This window comes from Eriocheir sinensis, chromosome 6 (assembly GCF_024679095.1).
Source record: "Eriocheir sinensis breed Jianghai 21 chromosome 6, ASM2467909v1, whole genome shotgun sequence".
Taxonomy (NCBI): Eukaryota; Metazoa; Arthropoda; class Malacostraca; order Decapoda; family Varunidae; genus Eriocheir; species Eriocheir sinensis.
Window position 1 is genome coordinate 21,258,409 of NC_066514.1, and position 22,946 is coordinate 21,281,354.

General features: G+C 42.3%; 1 protein-coding gene across 1 annotated transcript in view; it reads right to left on the minus strand.

Annotated features, from left to right (window-relative positions):
* The window catches only part of LOC126990040 (E3 ubiquitin-protein ligase UBR4-like), a 120,442-nt gene that overhangs the window by 70,881 nt on the left and 26,615 nt on the right, over positions 1-22,946 (minus strand). Inside the window, exons 20-29 of the mRNA XM_050848608.1 lie at positions 21,415-21,623; positions 17,059-17,375; positions 15,962-16,192; positions 12,758-12,874; positions 12,203-12,552; positions 10,804-10,971; positions 6,029-6,187; positions 5,070-5,207; positions 1,700-1,874; positions 153-484 (exon numbers count right to left, since the gene is read on the minus strand). Coding sequence (XP_050704565.1) covers positions 153-484; positions 1,700-1,874; positions 5,070-5,207; positions 6,029-6,187; positions 10,804-10,971; positions 12,203-12,552; positions 12,758-12,874; positions 15,962-16,192; positions 17,059-17,375; positions 21,415-21,623 — 2,196 coding nt within the window. The remainder of the gene's footprint in view (positions 1-152; positions 485-1,699; positions 1,875-5,069; positions 5,208-6,028; positions 6,188-10,803; positions 10,972-12,202; positions 12,553-12,757; positions 12,875-15,961; positions 16,193-17,058; positions 17,376-21,414; positions 21,624-22,946) is intronic.

Below are 22,946 nucleotides of genomic sequence, written 5' to 3' on the forward strand. Positions count from 1 at the left end.
CCAAGAATGCATTACAAAAATATTGAAAAAAATGCAGACTCTGTAATGGGCAGCAACATGAGAAAATTATGGAGGGCATCCGAACAGATTACTAAACAGAAAAGATAACTGAAAATATAAATAAATAAATAATAAATAAAAATAAAACTTACCTGATATGGCAATCTGAGGACCATTTCTGTTAGAAGATGAGGGAAAGCAGCAAACACATCATGGGCGTGACCCTTCACGTACTGACGCAAGAAGAAGGGCGACATATCTGGAGGTACTAAAAGAGGTCGAGGCTTCAACAGGCCAGCACCAATCACAGTCCCACTCTGTTCCTTAGAGGAAACTCTCCAGTACTCCAGGAGGGCCTTCAGGAGAGCCAAGCAATGATCCATAGCACCAGAGCGCACAAGACAACTGGCTGTGGCTTGAGGTATAACACTGGAACTTTCACTGCTCGGACGTGCTCCGGATTTGCTGCGAGACATCATTACACCTGCAAGTGGACGAGTAATTTGTTGAGGTAGCCATAGATGAAATTTATCTTTTCAAAACAATATTTCAATTTCAATGGACTTTTTCTTATTTATTTTTTATTTTTATTTATTTTTTTTATTTTTTTACGACTTTCGCCTGTAGTGCCCGTAGGCTTTCTTTGAGGGCCTGGTGGTCGGCCCATGCCCGTCACGGAACAGGAAATTTCTAATTTGTTTCAGTGATCATTATCTAGCATTCTAAATGATTTCCTGGAAATTAATTCAAGGTAATCTTAATTAATGATTTGTGATTGGTGCTTCCCACCTGCCAATTAAAGGTCCATTTATCTGAATGATGCCTTTGTATTTCTTTCTTTCTTTCTTCATTGTAACTACAACCACTTCCAATTATGACCAAGCTAATAATATTAGTAACACAGGTAGTCCTAAAGTTACGACAATGTGACTTAAGACCACTCGCACTGACAACCAGGCCAACAATACAAGTAATTCAGTCAGGGATGTTTGATTTAAATCAAGTTTTATATATATATATATATATATATATATATATATATATATATATATATATATATATATATATATATATATATATATATATATAAAACTTGATTTAAATCAAACATCCCTGACTGAATTACTTGTATTGTTGGCCTGGTTGTCAGTGCAAGTGGTCTAAGTCACACATGTCATAACTTTAGGACTCGTTGTCGTATATGCCACGGGCGCTTCATGACGCTGACGTCGGCATCACCGTATGGAAAGGGTCAAGAGTGGCATCAAGAATCTGCACCTCCTTATGATATATTTAACGCAGGACCGTCTAGAACCAGCATGCCATGAACAAGTACTAGGGAGTAGGACTGACTGATGATCATGCTTTTAGTCTTTACTTGACTTATATTTATTCCTTACTTTTGGCCCCAGCTAAATATTGTGTTCAATAATTTACAGAAAATTGATGTAAGCTAGTAGAAGGAATAATGGGCAGGAGTAGCATTATCTACTACATAGCAAATCACACTATCTCAGTCACCTCAGACAGGTTTGAATATGTAATAAACAGCAAAGGACTCAATTCACACTTTCCATGGTGAACAAACTGGGCTGGACCATGCAAACATGACAGCACTTCAGGCAAGACTAATGATATTGTCTCATTGAAAAAGACAGTAGGAAAGAACTGTAAATTAATAATAAGAAAAATGTCTTACTCAGGAGCCTCATGACAACCAGCTGCACCTCTCTGCTAGGCGTCCGCTCAGCCACCGTGCTCAAGTCAAAGCTGCTCATGTTGAGTTGCGTCACCAAAGCAGAGAGTACTGCATCAAGGCTGGCCCGGTCTCTTGTGTCATTTCCGTCGAGATCAGAAGTGAGCATCAGCAATACCTAAAATAAGTGCTGATTAGTGATTATTATTTTTTATTTTTTCAGCACAATCTAAAATTTACGTAGAAACAAGAGAAATCACAGAACTACTGTCACCGTGTTGTTCATGATGGTGACTGAATTGAAAAGAAAAGGACAAAACCAAGTAGTGACTTGAATGCATTTCTGAAAAAATGTTTTAATTACAAGTACCGCTCAATTTACATGAGTATTGTGTTCCTGGTGACTTTGTATAATGTACATTTCATGTAATATAAACATTTCTGCATGCAGAAATACATCAAAAATTTATGAATGTGTATGTGTGTGTGTGTATTTACCAACCTAGTTGTATTTACCTAGTTGTGACATACGGGAAAAGAGCTATGCTCGCGCCGTCTCCATATCCACTGATAGGGTTTCCAACTGGTGCCCTGTGATGAGTGGAGTCCCACAAGGATCAGTGTTGGCACCAATAATGTTTGCTGTTTATATAAATGTGGTGGATGGAGTGTCCAGCTATGTGAGTTTGATTGCAGATGCAAAACTATTGAGACAAGTGAATAATGTAAAGGAGTGTGAGGAACTGCAAGGGGAACATGATAGAATATGGGAGTGGAGTGGTACATGGCAGATGGAGTTCAACCTTGGGAAATGTAAAAAAATGGAGTTTGGTAGGAGTGGTAGAAGATGTGAATATGATTATAAGATGGGAAGTGAGATAATATGCAGAGGAATGGAGGAAAAAGATTTGGGAGTGACTGTCTCGGAGAACATGTCACCGGACAAACACATCAACAGGATAACGGGACAAACTATGAATTTGCTGAGCATTTGTGTACTTGGATGAGATGATGAGGAAAATAATAGTCACAATGATAAGGCCAAGGTTGGAGTATGCAGCAGTGGTCTGGTCTCCTCACAAAAAGAACATAAGGAAGCTGAAAAGAGTGCAGAGAGTGGCAGCTAAAATGGTACCAGACCTTCAAGATCGGACGTATGAGGAGAGACTCAATAGAATGGGGCTCACAACCCTGGAGAGAAGAAGAGAAAGAGGAGACCTGATAGCGGTGTACAGGGTGGCGAGTGGAGTGGAGCATTTGGACAGAGAGGACCTGTGTGTGTGGAGCGAGAGAGAAACGAAAGGACATGGAAAGAAGTTGAGGGTGACCACGTGTAGGAGAGATGTCAATAAGTTTACCTTCCCAAATAGAAGCATTGAGCTTTGGAATAGACTGGAGGAGGAGGTGGTTTGTGCAAGAAACATTCATGATTTTAAGGAAAAGTTGGATAAGAGCGGATATGGAGACGGGACAGCGCAAGCATAGCTCTTTTCCCGCATGTCACAACTAGGTAAATGCCTCCTTTGTCAGCCTTTCGATTTCTTCATCTAGCTTTGTCGGCATTTCTTTCACTTATATACTGTGCTCTTATTGGGATTCTCTCTTCAGCACCCATGATTATCACACTCTTTTTCCTTTCTGACATTTCTCTAACCAAGCCTCCCTTCTTTCTTATTGAACAACCTCATGTTCCATCTTTACTTTTCTTTCTCTTTCTTGTTGTTCCAGAATTTCTTTGAAAATATCTATTTCCTTTTTTTTTTTTTTCATACATTTATTTTCACATCAACTATTTTCTTAATCTTATTTTCCACATCCATTCTGCCATCACTGCTTCCCCTGCCCTTTTTGATATTTCTTCCTTCACCTCTGCCTTCATCTTGTCATCAGTGTTGTCATCCCTGGCATTTCCTTTTTTCAGTTTTATTTCTTTTCTTCCCTTAGTTTTCTGATTTCCTCACCTCTGGTTTATTGTTCCTTCTTCAGGTCCTCGACGATGTTTGCGAAACTCCTCCAATCATACCTCAGACCCCTTACCTCCTTTTTGAATCTTCCTATTCCATCTCTTATCGTCTCATTCTTGACCATAATCCCGGGGTTGTCGTTTGGCCAGGCGAGAAACCAGCAAAGCCTTCTGATTCAAATGTTTCTTCATTTCTCTTCACCATTTTTGCCTGAGCAAGTTCGGCTTCGTTACTTTTCACGCACGTTGGCACTCTTATCTTTATTTTTTTTCCATCTATTTTTCCTTTTGAGAAACAGGACTTATCGTCACAATCTAGGCAACAAGTAGCATTCCCTTGTCCGTTAATATAGGCAGGAAAAAATTGGCGGCAGAGTTGTTTACGCTCCAACAGCTGTCGAGGTGTCAAACACATTTCCAAACATTTCTTTTTATCAGTATGGGTCATTACATCCAAAATAAATGTTTATAATCATCGCCAGTATTAAACCAAATTGACTTGTTCACAGACACACCAAACCACAAATATTGTAAACATACCACATATCAACATTTGAACATATCGTCACCCTCATAAAATAATTGCCTAAGTCATTTTTCAGTGATTTCCAGGTTTTTGTGTACATCAATTTTTCATTATGTGACACCCATTTTTGTATAGTTGCCTTAGTCATTCAGGGTTTGAGTGTTCTAGAATTGACCTTTTCATTCCTGCCTAAATCTTAAGTCAAATAAGATAATGACAGTTCTTTTCTGATTTCCTGTAAAGTAGAAAATAATGACTTAGGTGGTTTGTTTACGAAGGTGACGATATTCATTCACCATTCTTTAAGCATGTACAGTCTCCCAAATAATGCTCCAAGCAGGACCACAGAGAGAATTACCTTTGTTTTTCCCTCTCAAGGCAGATTAATGGATTTACTAAAGCGAACCTCTCAGTGTCCAAAGCTTAAGCCCCGTTCACACTGTGCTGACTCTGGGCCACGACAACCCAGCGACTTTTCCATTTGACAAGTTGGTTCCCACGCTCCAAGAAGGGGGGGAGGTTTTATTGGGGTCTTGGTGTCTTGCCGACTGTCTGGGACATTCGGCCAACTAGTTGCCAGCATGTCGTGCAAACCCTCACGACTCCAGATTCCTGTCACGACGTCGGCGCAGCATTCGGCAACAGTCTCAAGACCCCTTTCAAGACATGCCCGACCCTTTCACATCAACACCCAAGACCTCGTGTACCCAAGAGTCAAGGGCGGTCGTGGCCCAGAGTCGGCATGGTGTGAATGGGGCTTTAGTCTCCCTAGTAACTGTGGTTTCACTTGCCTAAGGTTCTGCCGTTACAAACTAACAGATATTAAGTCTTATACCTATAGTAAATACATGTCAAACAAATAAATATTATATAAATATTCTCACCTGGAAGAAGGGAATGGTAGTGACGCCCCCCACAGAAGACAGGGACGGGATACGCTGGATGAGAGCGTCGAGGAGAGCCAGTCGTAAGGTGTGTAGGCCAACCCCTCCCTCTGGCAGCTCTTCTTCTATCAATTCACCCTGGAGATTAATTTGAACCAACTATTACTCATTACATATTCTATAATACAATAAATAATGAAATAGCAATAACTGACCCCAAAAATACATGAGGTACAATTCCCAGTTCTGACCGTCCTTTCGAGAGGTCTGTGATATTAATGTTTTTGTTGCAACGAGCTACGAGCATCTGGATGATGCATTCTAATTCAACATTTATCTATGGTTAAGGTTATTTCAAATCATTTTGTGAATTACAATGGCTTGAAAACAAACCAAAACAAGTGTTGATAGGAAAGAATGTATAATCAAATGTTAGTCAAAACCTTGAGATTATTCATGATGAGTGATTTAGTCACATATTTTTAAAGTAGTCATTTGGAAATTTTGGACTCCTGTATATTTTAGGCAAGCTTTTCCCCCTTTAGTGTACAGAGCAAAGTGTCATCTGTATACATGTCATAACATGCTATGTTGGTGAGTGACAAAGTCAGATATCACAATGGTGTTTGCCAAACAAATAATTACTTCAGAAAAATGGCGTTAATTTGAATATGACACGTTGAAATGACGTAAAGTGGGGTATGACTGTAGTTCCATATATCTGAAATCTTAATATTTGAAGGCAAGATCTAAGAGGATGTAATTGAATTTGTATCATAAGCTCAGAACATTACAAATTGAAAATTAGTTTAATTTTTAGTCTCTTGTTTCAATGTATTTTAGAATGTTTCAGAGAATAAAATTCCAGCATGATTTGTGGCTTGCCTGTGGAAATATGTCTTCTGATAATTTATACATTCCATTCCCAGTGCAGAAGACATTAATCTTAAATCTGTTACCTGCATGGTGGAGGGGAGGGCTGCTGCTCCTTCTCGCAGAGTTGCTGAAGATGATTCATGGCCTGTGTCCCCATAGGCTGAGCTGCGGCCTGATACATTGTGCTCACCACCAAGACTTTCTACTACGGAGCCTCCTGATTCACTCCCAGCACTTCCAGCCTGAAGCAAGTCACATAATAATGTAAATAAAACAAAAATCAGAGCTAAAAAAAAAAAAAATAAATAAATAAATACACAGGACTATAAACTTTCCTAATTAACCGTGTAGCAGCGACGGGCCAAATTTGTGCCATAATTTAAACCCCAAAAAATAAATGATACATAAACTGATCATAAGTGCTTTGATATATATTATGAAATGGTTTGTGTGAGTGATGATTTTTTCTCATTTTTCTCGCTTGGAGGAACCATTAAGAAACATGATCCCCGCTGCTACCGGGTTAAAATATAATCTCTATAATCAACAATAAATAAAAGAATATAAATCAATTATATTAGTGATATAAATGTACTTACAAATACAAGTATCCCCAGCATTATGATGTGGTTACATTCTTGAAAAGTGAAAAGTAAAATCATCATATAACAAACTTGAATTTTAACCTCTCAATGCATGGGGGCTTCGTGGTGCAGTGGTTAGCACACTCGGCTCACAACCGAGAGAGCCCGGGTTCGATTCCCGGGCGGAGTGGAAAAATTTGGGCGGGTTTTCCGATACCCTATGCCCCTGTCCACCCAGCAGTGAATGGGTACCAGGTATTAATCAGGGGTTGTGTCCCGTCTCCTGGGATCTGTTCCCTTCTCCTATAATTCCTTCCCCTTCTGTCTCTCTCCGGCATATGACCACAGATGTTGCGCCGACTAAACCAAACTTTCCTGCTTTTTTTACCTCTCAATGCCCAGTGGGAGGCACGACAGAGAAACACAGAGGCTTCAGGAGTTCAGAGTTCATCGAGTTCAATCACCAAATTGGCTTTTTTTTGCCGAGTGCTTTAAGGCTACTAAACCAGCCCACAACTACCCAGAGACCAACAACACAACCGGGAGATTATCTAGGATTAGAGAGCTCCCGGAGGAGGGCAGAGCCAATGCAAGATGGATGCCACTATAACACTGGCCTGCACCAGAACGGGGCTGGCCGACCATCATATATATATGGTCAAGAGTTTACATGCTGACCGTGGCACCATTGTATACATTAATGTGCAAAAGAAACATTCATCCTTAAAACTACGTATAATCGTAGCAATCTGGGTAGGCGGTGGCTGAGTGGTAGCGTGCTGGGCCCACATTCACCGTGTGATGTTCGACGCGGGTTTGAATCCCCACGCTACCACCTGGGATTTTTCAGTCACCGCCGAGTGGCTTAAAACTACCCACATGCTGTCCTGAAGACCACCCATCAACCCGGACTCTAGAGGAAACCGTCCAAGTGAATCAAGAACGAGTTCCGGGGGGCAGCATGAGCCAAGAGAAGATGGCGCCACTATAAACACTTGCCTGTGCCATGACGGGCTGGGGCTGACTATCATCCAGGCCCCTCAAGAGAGCCTACGGCGCTATAGGCCTTCCTCGCCATGTGCCTAAGTGGCTGACTCACTCATGCTTGTAGGCTTGGTTGGCTGTTAGCGAATGTGTCCACCATGATATGGGAGTGCATCATCTTGTGCCATGGGCTCAGTCAGGAAGCTATTGATGAGTGTTTAAGAACTGTAAGGACAAATTCATCTGTCATCCCTCAGCAGAAGGGATGAAAGGGTTTATCCTTCCCTGGGCAAGGATTACAATGTTGTGTATTGTACCATCCCTTTTACACCACTTGGACTATTTTTGGGGGATGACATGGATGCTCAAGCTTTTTTTTCAGGTTGTTAGGCACACCTCTGTGTAGTGACACGACTAGCCTGGTGGGTGATCCTCCCATAACTCCCTCTGCCAGTGGAGTACCTCTTTGGCCGACTGGTAAAGGAGTGGCTCTCCCGTTACGCTGGTCGTGGGTTCAATCCCCGGCGCCGGCAAACCTTTCCTTGTCTGGATGATTTTCTCGTGTGTTTCGTCACACGCTGTGGTCGTGTGGGAGCGTAGTAAAAGAAAAAATTCTGGCATTTCATCTGGATGTGCAGAAGAGGTCTGGAGTGTGGGGCAACATGTAGAGAGACTGGAGGAAGAACATCCCTCAAAACCACTCCGTTGCTGCCACTATGTCGCTGTCTTGATTTATCGAAATGTGTTTAAGTGTGTGCATGCAGTCAAACCTTTGGCTCCTTGCATCAGTCATATACACTATACTAAAGTGATTATCAAGACATAGCTGTTTTGGTACTTATTATTATGTTTCAATTATCATTACAATTATTATTATTATTATTACAGTACCCTCCCGAGTTTTGTGCCTCCAAGTTTCACACTTAGTCCTAAATTCTTACCATCCTGACTTTTGCGCATTATCGCCCTGAGTTTCATGCTGCTTTGACATGTACAGGTCGCGTCTACCTACTGTCGCCGTCACTCACACTAGCCGTTTTCCTCCAACCGTTGGGGCTGCGGGCAACCATCACCCAATCAGGAGCGAATTGTCAGTAGTCCATTCAGTTGGAAAATAGTTGTGGGTACAAGCATCCAAGCGGCTGTATATAAACAAACAGACAATGGCAGTGGCTGAGGAGTGAAGAGCAGAGGAAGATGGCCCACCAAGAGACTCACAAAGTGGACTGGCAGAGCTGCTTTGTTTACTGTTTAATTGACATCAGAAAACACCATGTGCTGTGGAATCACAGTTCAAAATAACTTTTTTTTTTCCTTCAGTCTAAGAAAATTGTCGAAGGACCCCCGGTCTTCACAGCACAGTTCTCTGACGAGGTTTGAGTAAACACTCCTGTCCTCCCATCTTTGAAACCATGATTGTGCCCACAACCATTTCTTCCTTCCATTTAACTGCAGCAACAGCTCCATAACTTGGGTAATGGCAGCACAAGCCGCAATAGGCCCTACTTTAGCAGATGATGCCATGTCAATACAGGGCGACTGCTTTGTTTACGTTATGGATGCGAGCAACTGACCTTGGCTGTGTGTGACGCACACATGGAAAAGTTGGAGTTGCCGGTTGCCCCTACCACCAACGCAGTTGGTAGAAAAGGGCCCAGTTTGACACCAGCAGCTTTAGACTCCCTCAGTTGGGTGATCGTGTTCACAAGTGCTGAGGCGGGATTCACACTGATGCGTGCTAATGGCCCCAGTGAGGACTACAAAATATAGATTTACCTATCAATGTTAACTTCAGATTCACAAAACTTTCATTTCATCGTTATTTTAGCTGATGATACCATGTTGATACAGGGCGACTGCTTTGTTTACGTTGTGGATATGGGCAACCGACCTTGGCTGTGTGTGACGCACACCCGGAAAACTTGGAGTTGCTGGTTGCCTCTACCACCAACGCAGTTGGAGGAAGAAGGCCCAGTGTGACACCAGCTTATGAACAACCAACAACTCGCTCCCAGTTGGGTGTACAGGTAACTGCGGCTGGCTGTAACTCCAAAAATGCCCAGTGTGGCACCACCTCAAGGCAGCGAGGCCGCTGACGGTCAGCACCGTTGATGATGTCATCAAACTCACAGCGAATCACACTCATTTTCAGAACTGTCAGCCAATCGTAATGCAGCCGCCTTCAGCCGCGGCTTCAAAACGTCCCGTTCTCTCTTCCCATTTTCTTCCTTTTTCCAAGGTACATATTTTGACATAACAAGGAAGTAAAGTGGGGAAAAAAGTCAGCCTCTCCACAGGCCAGAACAAATAAGTGCTTTTTCAGTGTTTTCGATACTCCAAGTTTCGCGATCCTCGAGTTTAGCGCCATGCCTTCGGAACACAGCAAGCGTGAAACTCTGGAGGGTACTGTATTTAGCATTAGCATTATTTTCATTGTCACTTTCAACAGCTTCATCTCACTCCCGTATTTTGTTGGCCAGGCTAATGCCCTCATGCAAACATCAGGACAAGGTCAAGCATATATTTTCATATAGACACTGCACCTGTGGTGGAACGTATGCACACTTACTGCATTATAGACCTCGACATAGAAAATACTGTTGAGCTTCAAATCAGAGCAGAGTTCTTATGATGTCCACGTCCGTTGGCCAGCCCTTGAGCCAATAGCCCTTGTGACACACATGTAATCACCCAGCCTCTAAGGGTTAATATCAATCAAGTAATATTATCCTTAAGGTATTAATATAAAAAAACATACAAGAAAATCTATACAAAAGTTATTTTCTAGCATTTGTATCACTATTATCAGTGGCATAACACGCCATGGTGCAAGTTGCGGCTAACAACAGGCCTGTTGTGAGTCAAAAGTTACTACACTTCATCCTGTCACCACGGAAACACCATTTCAGGGTTTATGGCAAATTAAAGAGGGAGGCTGGATGAAAGGAATGCAGAACCCCATCACTCCGGTGACGCTGACGTCGGCGTCCGATGGGCGTGCGACGGCATCACAGGATGGAAAGGGTTAGTCCTCTTCTAAACCTCTTAATCCTTTTCCATTTCCTCTTAATCCTCTTCTAAACCTCTTAATCCTTTTCCATTTCCTCTTAATCCTCTTCTAAACCTCTTAAGAGGAAATGGAAGAGGATGAAGAGGAATTTAGAGGACTGAGAGGTTTAGAAGAGGATTAATCCTTTTCCATTTCCTCTTGACCCTTTCCATAGTGTGATGCCAACGTCTGCATCACGGATGGAAAGAGTTAAACATTGAAAAATTTGGTATATACTCACATGTTCAGCTGGTGACGCCCGCAGATTAGAACCGTCCGTGGCGGCAGTTGAACCATCCCCATCATCATCATCTGAACCATTGGCAGAGGCTGTAGTATCAGAGTAGTGACCGTTTTCCTGGCCATCTCCAGCCTCACCGTCAACACCATCTGCCTCCTCTCCACCATCCTGCACAAAAGGAAATGTCGTACCTCAAGTTTTACATCAAGACTGTGGGTCATGCAATTCCTCATCACAAAATAAATGAAGAAGCAATTACTAAGTAGGCCAAACAATCTAAATGAAATAAAAAGGGCTTTACACTGGTATTGAAGAGAATGCTTAACCCGGTAGCAGCGGGGATCGTGTTTCTTAATGGTCCCTCCAAGTGAGAAAAATGAGAAAAAATCACCCCAAACACAAACCATTTCATAATATATATCAAAGCATTTGTGATCAGATTATGTATCATCTATTTTGGGGGGTTTATATCATGGCACAAATTTGGCCCGTCGCTGCTACACGGTAAAGCCACAAATTTGGCCCGTCGCTGCTACACGGTAAAGCCACAAATTTGGCCCGTCGCTGGATTGAGATGTGTAATGCAAGATACATCTGCCAAAATAGGTGTAAGCCACTCCTGATGAGGCATTTATTGGAGGCAAGGGGTTGCTAAAAGCCTATCAAAGACCATCTTGTGTCCTCACTTTGTTTCCCTATTGTCCCATTAACACAAGAAAGTAGTTCAGCATGCTCTCTAAAGACAAGTTCTCTTGCTTTCTACACCATAGTACTAACACACATGACACACCATTTTCTTGAGATTTATCAAAATTCATCATAAGCTTTCTATGACCTGCCTCAGTCCCCATCTAGAAAGGGGAAAAGAAATGTACGAAAACTGGACCCCATTTCTTCGTTGACTTCTTTAGTATTGGCAGTTGGAAAGTTTGGTTTATTCGGTGCAACATCTGTGGTCATATGCTGGAGAGAGACAGGAGGGGAAGGAATTATAGAAGGGAATAGATCCCAGTAGACGGGACACGACCCCCGATTAATACCTGGTACCCATTCACTGCTGGGTGGACAGGGGCGTAGGGTATCGGAAAAGCCGCCCAAATTTTTCCACTCCACGCCGGGAATTGAACCCGGGCTCTCTCGGTTGTAAGCCGAGTGTGCTAACCACTGCACCACGAACCCCCAGCATTGGCAGTCTTCACTCAAATTTTTCTTTCTGTGGAGGACAATCTCTCCTCTTCTAAACCTCACCTTCCCTTTCTAACCATGACACAGATTTCTGAGTAGTAGTTTTCCGAGTCATGTATATCATTTTTTTTTCTAAAAAAATGTGTTATTGCTCCAACATAAGTAGACTTCATGCTGAATCCAAGAAGAAAACAAGCTAACAAGGGAGTCTGACCTGTTGTACCTCTTGTGCATTGGCCTGAGCATTGTTCCCTGGCATGCCTCCTGCAGCCAGCACTTGGAGGCTATGCAGCACCTGTCCACTTAGCCCCTGCAGACGGTGTAGACCTGGAAGACCCCCAACTAGCCCCTGCAGTCCAGGGTGAAGGTTACCAAGGTCAGCTGGAGCTTGGCCTTGTTCCTCATGGAGGGAAAGGGCAATAGCCAGTTCCATCATGGCATCGTCATCATCAGCTGGTAGGTCCAGCATGCCTCCCATAAGGGCTCCACGTAGAGAGAGTCCACCTCCTCCTCCACCACCGCCCCCAAGCATACCAAGGGCCTCTAGGCTTTCACCAGCACCACCTGCAGAAGTAAATATTTCTTCAAAAGTCATGTAATATAAAACTTGCCAACAATACAACCAAAAATATATGCCAAACATATAAAAGACTTGTTAGCACAGACATCAAGAAATATATTAGTACAACATTCCATTGAGGAAGCATTCCTTTTCAAGTCTCTAAGGTTGCTACTTAGTGGCATGTGAAACTTCTATTCTTTAAATTACCTGGATCAGCAATGGGATCGGGGGCTTCAGCTCCTTCAAAGGGAGGCTCAACCAAGGCAGCTCCAGCTGCTTCTTGTGGAGCCACTGCTGACTTATCTGCCTCCTCAACTCCCACACCTGTAATGTATTTGCAATTAGGAAGCTTATTTCTACTGGAACTTTGAATTATTCTATATTCTAATATCAGTCAATCGAGAGGGGCATATGAAGGGGGGTTACATTGTAGCAGTCACCGCTCAAATCGCATGCTCTCTTACCCGGTGACTCCTCATAAAATGTGGCGCTACAGCACAGACTCTGTTTATGCCATTAGTGTTTTAATGTCCTCATCTCCCTGTCTGTTGTGTTGCGTCTTCATTGTTAACTCTTCTTGTTACTTGTTTATCTTCTACTGTCTGTTCTCGTCCTACTATACATTCCTTCCACATATTGTTAACCACACACACTAACACATAAATGCTACCTACACAGTACAACATTCACACCCATGCATATACACACAAACATGTTTCCTATGTGTCTCGTTTGTGCCCATGACCTGTACGAAATTTTGTGAATAAAGTAACCTTGACGGATATTGACTTTCTCTATCCGGGAACCAATTAGCGCTTAGAACACTCACTACCGCCAACAACATCACCTCACCCATCCAATGACACTGGGGGTCCACACAAGATATCCCAAGGAGGCCTCTTCCTATTCTAAATACTGTATTTTGCAGTGTATAACACGCACCAGCATATAACAAGCACCCCAAACTTTAAGACAACAATTTTGGAAAAAATAAAAGTTCTTACAATGCTCAGAAATATGTACGGTTAAAGAACATTGATGATGTAGTTTCCTGAAATTTATATATTTTTGGTGTAATCTTTACTGCTTGAATTGACAAGTGTCCTTGAGTAAAGCAATGAAAATGGCGGCCGGGCTGGTGTGAGAAATACATCCCCGTAAACATACTGATGATGCACAGCTTCTGAGATCATAATTAGCATATTATTCTCACCATCACTCGTAGGTTATGACAGACAACTAGGCAAGACACAATTAACACGGTTCTGGTGACACGCGGCATGCAGCTGTTTGTTGTGTGGGTGTGCTTGTGTGGTTTGTAAACAATGCAAATGGCGACCAGGCTGGTGATGCGTGAAATAACTCCTCATACAAGACTCATGATGTACAGTTTCTGATATCATATTTACCCCATTATTCTCACTAATATTAATAATTAATAATGAACATATGGACATTTTTTTCAAATATGATTTTTTTATGTAGCTTGTACTGCTCCTTAGTCATACAATCGTAAGCCACCTGTGACATTAAGATCAAGATCGGTTCATCTAGAACATCATGTGCAGTTGCACTACGAAGTGTTGACACAATTTTCATAATCTTTCGGACATGGCTGGCGACATCTGGCAACTACCCTCGGGGAAACATTCGCTACCGACTTTTATAAAACTACTTAATTTTAAAGTCTAGTTTTGCACACACCTAATAAATATTAGTGATTCCATTAAATGCAATGAAAATTAACAGTGTACTCTATGTGAATGTGGCGAAGAGAAACGTATTGGAATGCTAGGCTATGTAGCCACATTCATTTGCAGAATCGCCGGGGCGGAGTAGAGGTCACTTCACTATTTATACCTACAAGTTATAAATAATATTATTTTTTTTTTTACACAGCAAGTTCACAAAAAAAAAAAAAAAAGCAAAAAAAAATAAAAAACTACTCACTAAAAAAAAAAAAAAATCCAAAGAGGGAAAAAAGATAGCAGGTTTCGGAGGAGAGGTGTCCTGATACCCTCCTCTTGAAAAAGTTCAAGTCGTAGGCAGATTTTGATCAGATGTATATAATTGACTCAACAGTGGTGAATGGAAGAAAGTGGTAGGCTAGCAGTGCAGCGCCGACCAGGCATCGTCTCTACCCAGACAATAGGCTATTATTTTTATTATCGCATCGTCTGTCGTGTGTTTCGTGCAACTTTGAATTATATGTCTGGCCACTTGTCGATACTTCTCTTTGGATTTTACCGTTAATTAAAAATATAGACACTTGATTTTTTTTTCTTCAGAATCTCACTGATTTGACACACACAAGATTTATATAGTCATACATGAATGTCGTTCCCGATGACGTCATCATCAAATGTGAGTTTATTATGTAGTATTTATTTCGCATTTTATCAAATGAAGTGCAGCTAATTATTTTTTCCTATTATTCATTAATATAGGGTTTATCACTACATTGAAAGAAAGCAATATATTTGTGCAGTTATATGTATTATTAGTCTAAACATACAACTCATTTGACTCTTTTAATGTCTTGAACGAAAACTGTATCAAAATGTTTCGGCAGAGCTGCTTAATATATCGTTATAAGGTAAAAACTTCCACTCTATTGAATTTATTTCCTTTCTCAGTATCATATTTTGTGTATCTATAATGAAATCACTCCTAAACATCCCTTCCCTTCGAATAATATTATGTATTATTTGAACGAAAGTCATTGCAAAGTGTGTCAACACTTCGCAGCGCGACTGTACATTAGTGGAAGTGTCAAGACTACGCTTAGAACGCACACTACAAGCAGACATAAACATTTTTTTAACATCTTCACGGTTCAACTCATCGTAATACCATTTTCTTATTTGTTTTGTAGAGTTTTTAAAATACATCTTGATTCTACAGTCACTGCTGAGTCTGATGGTGTCAACTAAAACTGGCTAGCTCGTACATGAGGTGAGCTATGGCATATAATAAAGAAACATGTCTCACTCGAGCATGCAAGATGTGGTTCGACATGAGTGTTAGCGGGAGAGCAGAGCAGCCAATCAGCTGCAAGCTTACCAACCTGCCTAGGAGTCAGGAATCTAGCTTAAGTGAACAGACTATAGTCTCATCGTAAGTTAGTCCTGCCTTACGTCGGACCACCTCCGTCGATGTTTAGCCGAACCGCTGTCAGTCACAGGGAGGGACTAAGGGTTAGTCTATCAAAATTTGTACCTTCAGCATATACGGTGCAGGGGTAACTTTTTGGCGTTTTTTTTAGTGAAAAAATGCATGTTATTCGCCGCAAAATATGGTACATGTAACGTTTTTTCTACTTCCCCTGATGTTGACTTGTGTGTAAGGGTATAAAAGAGGTTGCATAAAATAATATTATAAGAGAAATAACATTAGGTATGCTTAGTTTACCTGGTGTAGAGCAGCGAGGAGGACTGGGTATGAATACTTTGCGTCTCTTGTGACGAGGTCTCAACACTCGAATCAGAGCTTGCTTTGCTCCAAAGCTGACAGCTGTGTCGGTGCACAATAGCAGTTCAGTGTAAAGCCGCACAGCTAGTGGCACAGCAGACAGGGAACAGACTGTGTAGGCATGAATTATTTCCACCACTGCCTGCACTGTGGCTTCAATATGTGTTAACCCTGAAAAATTGAAATTATTATGAAATTACTGGAACTTTAGCATACACTAATATCCAAGGATAAAGTGCAATATAAATGTTTTCATATGTATTTTTTATCATCTACGTAACCATGAATTTATATATTCTAATTTTGTGTATGAAGCATGTCTTTAATAGAAAATAAAACAATAAATGCCCTTGTGAATAACAGCCTAATTTTACCATGACAAACACCAGTGATGTGCCTGGCTAAGTTTGTTTGCACAATAATTGTTCAGTATTCAGAATTTTGTAACAAAATTACTACATTACAAAATCTAAGACCCAAGTCAACACTGTGCACTTTTTACTTGGAAGGCATCCTCACAGCTATCAAAAACAGTAAAAGTATGTGATGAAATCTAAACGCAAGTCGACAATTTCCTTTTGGTGCAAAAAATGAAAACGTCCCATCCACTACCAATATGAAGTGCAAAATTTAACCCGGTAGCAGCGACGGGCCAAATTTGTGGCTTCACCATGTAGCATTGACGGGCCAAATTTGTGGCTTCACCATGTAGCATTGACGGGCCAAATTTGTGGCTTCACCATGTAGCAGTGACGGGCCAAATTTGTGCCATGATATAAATCCCCAAAAATAGATGATAAAAATGCGTTGATATATATTATGAAATGGTTTGTGTGAGGGGTGATTTTTTATCATTTTTCTTGCTTGGAGGGACCATTAAGAAACATGATCCCTGCTGCTACCGGGCTAAAGCTTGAGGCTAAAAAGAGTTATGCTGATATATCATATGACTGACAACAGTTCAACTACAAAACCTTGATCTGCCCTAAGCTTCCAACAAAGTTCAAATTTAGAACACCTTGATGCAATGGACTTACCTGGTTGGCACATTGGAGTTAGGAATAAATTGGTCGGCTTAGCTTGGTGCAGGGCCCAGAACACTGACATTAACTGAGCCAGGAAGTGGCTATCGTCACAGTTCACATCATTGCCATTGCTGTCACCCCCTTCAAGGGTGGCTTCAGAATCAGAAGTGGTGTCAGATGCCTTGCTAAGAGTGGAGTCTCCATCACTCTTCCTGGATACATCTCCCTCTCCTTTGGGTCCAGAAGGAGATACTGCATGTTCCATCTTTCTTACATCCTCCTCAGAATGGACAGCTGACAAGTCTACTGTGGCAACTTTTTCTGTGTATCTGCAAAAGTTGGAAAGTTTCGTTTAGTCGGCGCAACATCTGTGGTTATATGCCGGAGAGAGACAGAAGGGGAAGGAATTATAGGAGAAGGGAACAGACCCCAGGAGACGGGACACAACCCCCGATTAACCCTTTCATTGCTTGCAGCGGGCGTATTTGCTGGTGGCGCTAAACGCTCGCTGCGAGTTCCAGTCGCACTCAAATCTCCCACGTATGAGAGTGTTCCAACACTAATTCTCACAACACAGGATTGCCAATTGAGTGGGTTCTTCACTAAATTTGGTGGAAAATTGTATCAGCCCAGCGCGGCAAATCTACGGACGAGTAACCGGTGGATGTTCTTGCCCAATACAGCGGCATTTTTGCATAACTTCACCTATCACCTGACTGATTCTTTGACCAAATAGTTGTAAATATTGCAGTTGGCAATACAACCTTGCCAGTCTGAAAAAGAGATGTCCGCAATTACCTCAATATGGCTGATCATCCCGCTCGCACCGACGTAAGTGTTAACATTCAACACTCCCTGAACGAGCATGTACGTTTGCAAGAGAGGCAGACATAACCGACTCCAATAGATCTGGACCCCCTCTTTCCAATGGTGTTTTTGGGTTTTAGCTGTGATGAATAGTTTTTGAGTTACAGAGGTTACAAGAACCCCCCCCCCATTGGGCTCCCCGACTGCACCTGAGGGGATAGTCGCGTCCAGACTGGGCGCAAGGAAAGGGTTAATACCTGGTACCCATTCACTGCTGGGTGGACAGGGGTGTAGGGTATCGGAAAAGGCGCCCAAATTTTTCCACTCCGCCCAGGAATCGAACCCGGGCTCTCTCGGTTGTGAGCCGAGTGTGCTAACCACTGCACTACGAAGCCCCTGTATATCTGCAAAATGGTCATTTTTAAGTTAGGTATTTGAGAACCTGTATAACTCTTACAGGAAGCAACTAGTTGAGAAATAAGGAGCCTAGTGCTCAAGAGGCGAACAAGCCACTTACCTAGTTTTGAGGTACCGTACAGGCCTTCAAAGTCAAAGTCAAGCAAAGCAAAAGCATAATGAAAAACACACACAGCAATATCATCATACATCAATAGAAAGTTTTCAGCAAGACAAATTGAATGGAATTAGTGTTTGTGTGAAATTGTGTTAATTATTAAAACTACACAAAGAAACACGTAAAGGTGTTTTTTTATTAATGCATGTTTATTATCCGATTTAACTCCTTCAACACGAGGATGCGTATACTGCGTCCTTGCGTGCCCCGTACCATATCTGAGGATGCGCATACTGCGTCCTGGCTCGCTTTAGCCAATATACGAGTTATTTTATGTTTATATTTATGCATACATCTCAAAATTATCAATTAATTTATGTTTCTTTATGTGCGCCATTTAATTCTGCATGTTTTCATATATAATACATGATGATTATGTTGAGTTTATGGCTGAAAACTTGTTATATTCAATAGCAACATTTGAAATTTGGTGCACACAGCAATCCTGGATACGGCGAGGGGCTCTGTTTTTGGCCTGGCCGTAGTGAAGGGGTTAAGGTTTCCATCATTCTCTCTGTTCCTTTATCTCCAGCTTCCTTCCCAGCCGTTCTATCACCGCTGTGGTAGACAGCTGTTCTTCCCCTAAACCTATCAACAGTGGTGTTCCACAGGGCTCTGTCCTATCACCCACTTTCTTCCTGTTATTCATCAATGATCTTCTTTCCATAACAAACTGTCCTATCCACTCATATGCTGACAACTCAACTCTGCATTATTCAACTTCTTTCAACAGAAGACCTTCTCAACAAGAATTGCAAGACTCTAGACTGGAAGCTGTAAAACGCTTAACCTCAGACCTTGCTATCATTTCTGATTGGGGTAAAAGGAGCCTTGTGTCCTTCCATGCCTCAAAAACCCAATTTCTCGACCTATCAACTCGACACAATCTTCCAAACACCTATCCCCTATTCTTCAACAACACTCACCTGTCACCTTCTTCAACACTATATATAGTCATCCCTCAAATAGTACGGGGGTTAGGGACTCAGGACCCCCGTACTATTCAAAATTCCGTATAAAATTAGTGCCACCCCTAGGAACACTCCTGGGCACTCCTACGGAATCCGGGTCCCACCTGGTTCAGCTGTTACCCGCGGGCCCAAGTTGCCAGTTATGCATTTTCTGCTGCAGTCACAGTGGTGTCAAGGGGGGTGAAGCCGCCTCGTTAGAGGTCAGGTTATTTAAAGTTTGGTAGGAGTAATTCAAATATGCAGCCCCTAACTATATAATATGGAGGCGTAATGTTGTATTTCAGAAGTGCGGAGTCAATCTCCACAGCTACCGTTTCGTATCTTATTTCAAGTATGATTTAGAGAGCAACAGAAACTGTGGTAGAGAATAAGAGAGAGTGTGAGTGTATGACAAGGCTTGCTCGCTGACCCCTGCAACAATAAACTATCAAACAATCAGGGAGAAATGCCACGATGGCTCCATTGCCCAGCGTGGTAACACAACAGCAGAAAATGCATAACTGGCAACTTTGGCCGGCGAGTAGAAGCTGAGCCAGGCGTGACCCGGGTTCACGTGGTAAGCTCTCCCTACCGCACCGTAACTCATACCAAAACGTAACTTCTTCTAAATCTGAATTCTTCTGCAAGGTGAATACCTTTATGAACGCTTTGGGGTGCATTCAACAGGTGTTTTGGCTTGTCTCTTGGGTCCCATGTTCATGTTAGGTGGTAATGGAGAAGTGTAGCTGAGGGTGTGCACACACACACACACACATGGACTGAGGGAAAGCACATAGGTTTCAATCTGGCAAAACAGTGTTCCTGATGTTGTGCACACACACACATGGACTGAGGGGATGTGCATGGCTGGCAGTCTGGTTGAACAGTGTTGCCACTCACGCCATGGCTACTTGGTGAGACGAGCAGGAAATTTAAAAATCATAAAAAAAAATTCTACGACAATCTGTATAAAACCGAAACCGTAAAATAGGAAACCGTACTATTTGAGGGACGACTGTATCCTCGGTCTATCCTTAGCTCAAAATCTCAACTGGAAACTTCACATCTCCCCTCTCACTAAATCAGCTTCCTCGAGATTGGGCTTTCTGTATTGTCTCTGCCAGTTTTTCTCCCATGCACAGATTCTTTCCATATACAGGGGCCTTGTCCGCCCTCGTATGGAGTATGCATCTCACGTGTGGGGGGGCTCCACTCACGCAGCTATTCTTGACAGTGGAGTCTGAGACTCTTTGTCTCATCTGCTCTCATCCTCTTACTGATAGTCTTCTACCTCTTAAATTTTGCCGCCATGTTGCCTCTCTTTCTATTTCTATCGATATTTTCATGCTGACTGCTCTTCTGAACTTGCTAACTGCATGCCTCCCCCCCTCCCAAGGCCCCGCTGCACATGACCGGGAAGCCTGCCACGTGCCCATTTAGCTGAAGTTGGCCTTCCTGGATTAAGGGCCGCTTTCACAGTCATTTTGTTTGTTTTGATCGTTACCAATGGCGGCAATCGCAGCTAAAGTATGTCCACATAAAACTGGCCGATGGGGTAGTGGCAGCTGCAGGGTTAGCCTAGCACCGCACCTTGGCACACACACTCAACACCTCTCGCATCCTCTGCAGCCGCCACTACCCCATAGGCTAGTTTCACGTGGAAAACTATAGCGTCGATTGCCGCCATTGGTAACGATCAAAACAAACAAAGTGACTGTGAAAGCGGCCCTAAGTAGGCAACAGACCTCGATTCAGCTTCACGGCATAGTTGTTGGCTCAGCAGTAAGTCATTCCAGGGATACCCGATGATCCTGCAAAGGTACACGCCTCTCCAAGTCACCATTCAGTGTCCATGTCTCACAGCCATTCAGTAAGACAGGGAGCCCAAGTGACTTAAATATTCAGATTTGTCTGCCTGCATAATGTCTACAATGCCATTTCTCTTATCTTTTCAATCTCATCTTTATCATCATGCAGCAGATCTTTCCCCACATCTTAATTCCTAAAAATAAAAATTACTGTGAAAATAAGCCTCACTTGACAAGGTTGTGGGGACGGGCAACGGCAACGTTCCTGGCAGCAACCACCAACCGGTGATAAGCCTCGCAGTCCAAGTGATGGGGATCAGTTACGTGGCGAAGGTTGCTGAGGGCTTCTACCACGCTGCTAAGTTGTGCTCCATCCTTGTGGTTGTGATAAGCCACTCTGCTTTGGTGTAGGGATGCAAGCAGTGTCCTGGTGTGATGCTGGAAAAAAGTAGTGTACTAATGTACTTTTGCTAAGTCAATAAAATAATTAAATGAATAATTCAATACACCTCTTCAATGACAAAAGGACATTGTGAAGTGAAATTGAAATCTGGTTCCCTGTTAAAAGACTATCTAGGGTTTTTTTTCTTTCTTTTTTTTTTTTTTATATCTGATATATTAAAATTTATTCAGAAAAAAATCCCTTGGTTTGTCCACTCTTCAGTAGTCTTATAGCTATTCTATAAGGAAATTCCCTAAAATAAACAAGTTAAAAGTTACAAGTTTTCTATCTGCCCTGCACTCCCCCTGATTGCTTTATGTTTCCTGCTGAGACAGAGTAAATATTCTTGAAGTTTGCATCTTTTTAAAACTCATGGTTATTTTTTCTTGCACTCATTGGTGTCTAAAGGCTCACTATCAACTATGTGAAGTGCTTGAGTCTATAGACCTGACAGTCATAAGAACCATGGTTCCCAACCTTTTTTTTCATGCGCTCCCAATCATGCACCTCTAGACATAACCACAACCCCGCTAGTTTAGTTGTATATGTGTTATTATAATATAATAACACCATGTTTGATATTTTGAGGTCTTGGTGACCCCAGGAAAAACGCTTGGCAACCCCACTTTGGGTCGTGACCCCAGGGTTGGGAAAGTTAGTGGTGGGAACAGATAACTGAAACATTAGCTTTGTTAACCACTAACCCACTAAGAATATAAGAACATAAGGAGTCTGCAAGAGCCCAGTGGGCCAAGTTGGAAAGTTTGGTTTAGTTGGCGCAACATCTGTGGTCATATGCCGGAGAGACACAGAAGGGAAAGGAATTATAGAAGGGAACAGATCCCAAGAGACGGGACACAACCCCCGATTAATACCTGGTACCCATTCACTGCTGGGTGGGCAAGGGCGTAGGGCATCGGAAAAGCCACCCAGGTTTTTCCACTCCGCCCGGGAATCGAACCCGGGCTCTCTTGGTTGTGAGCCGACCCAGTGGGCCAATGCAAGGCAACTCCACTAAACCTAACTCCACTTTCCCTCACTATCTATGAACTCTTCTTGAATGTATCTATCGTATTGCCACTCACAACATGACTACCAAGCCTGTTCCACTCACCACTCTATAGGTAAATCAATTCTTTCCAATGTCTTTGCTGAACATGAATTTTACAACTTATACCCATTGCTATGTGTCCTACCAACTCTCTAACCACTAAAGCCTTACTAACCTAACCCTTATGGAAGCTCTTCATCCATTCATAAGCTTCCATCAAGTCTCCTTGCATTTTTTACCCTTCTAGAAGTTGGTAATTTAAATGTTT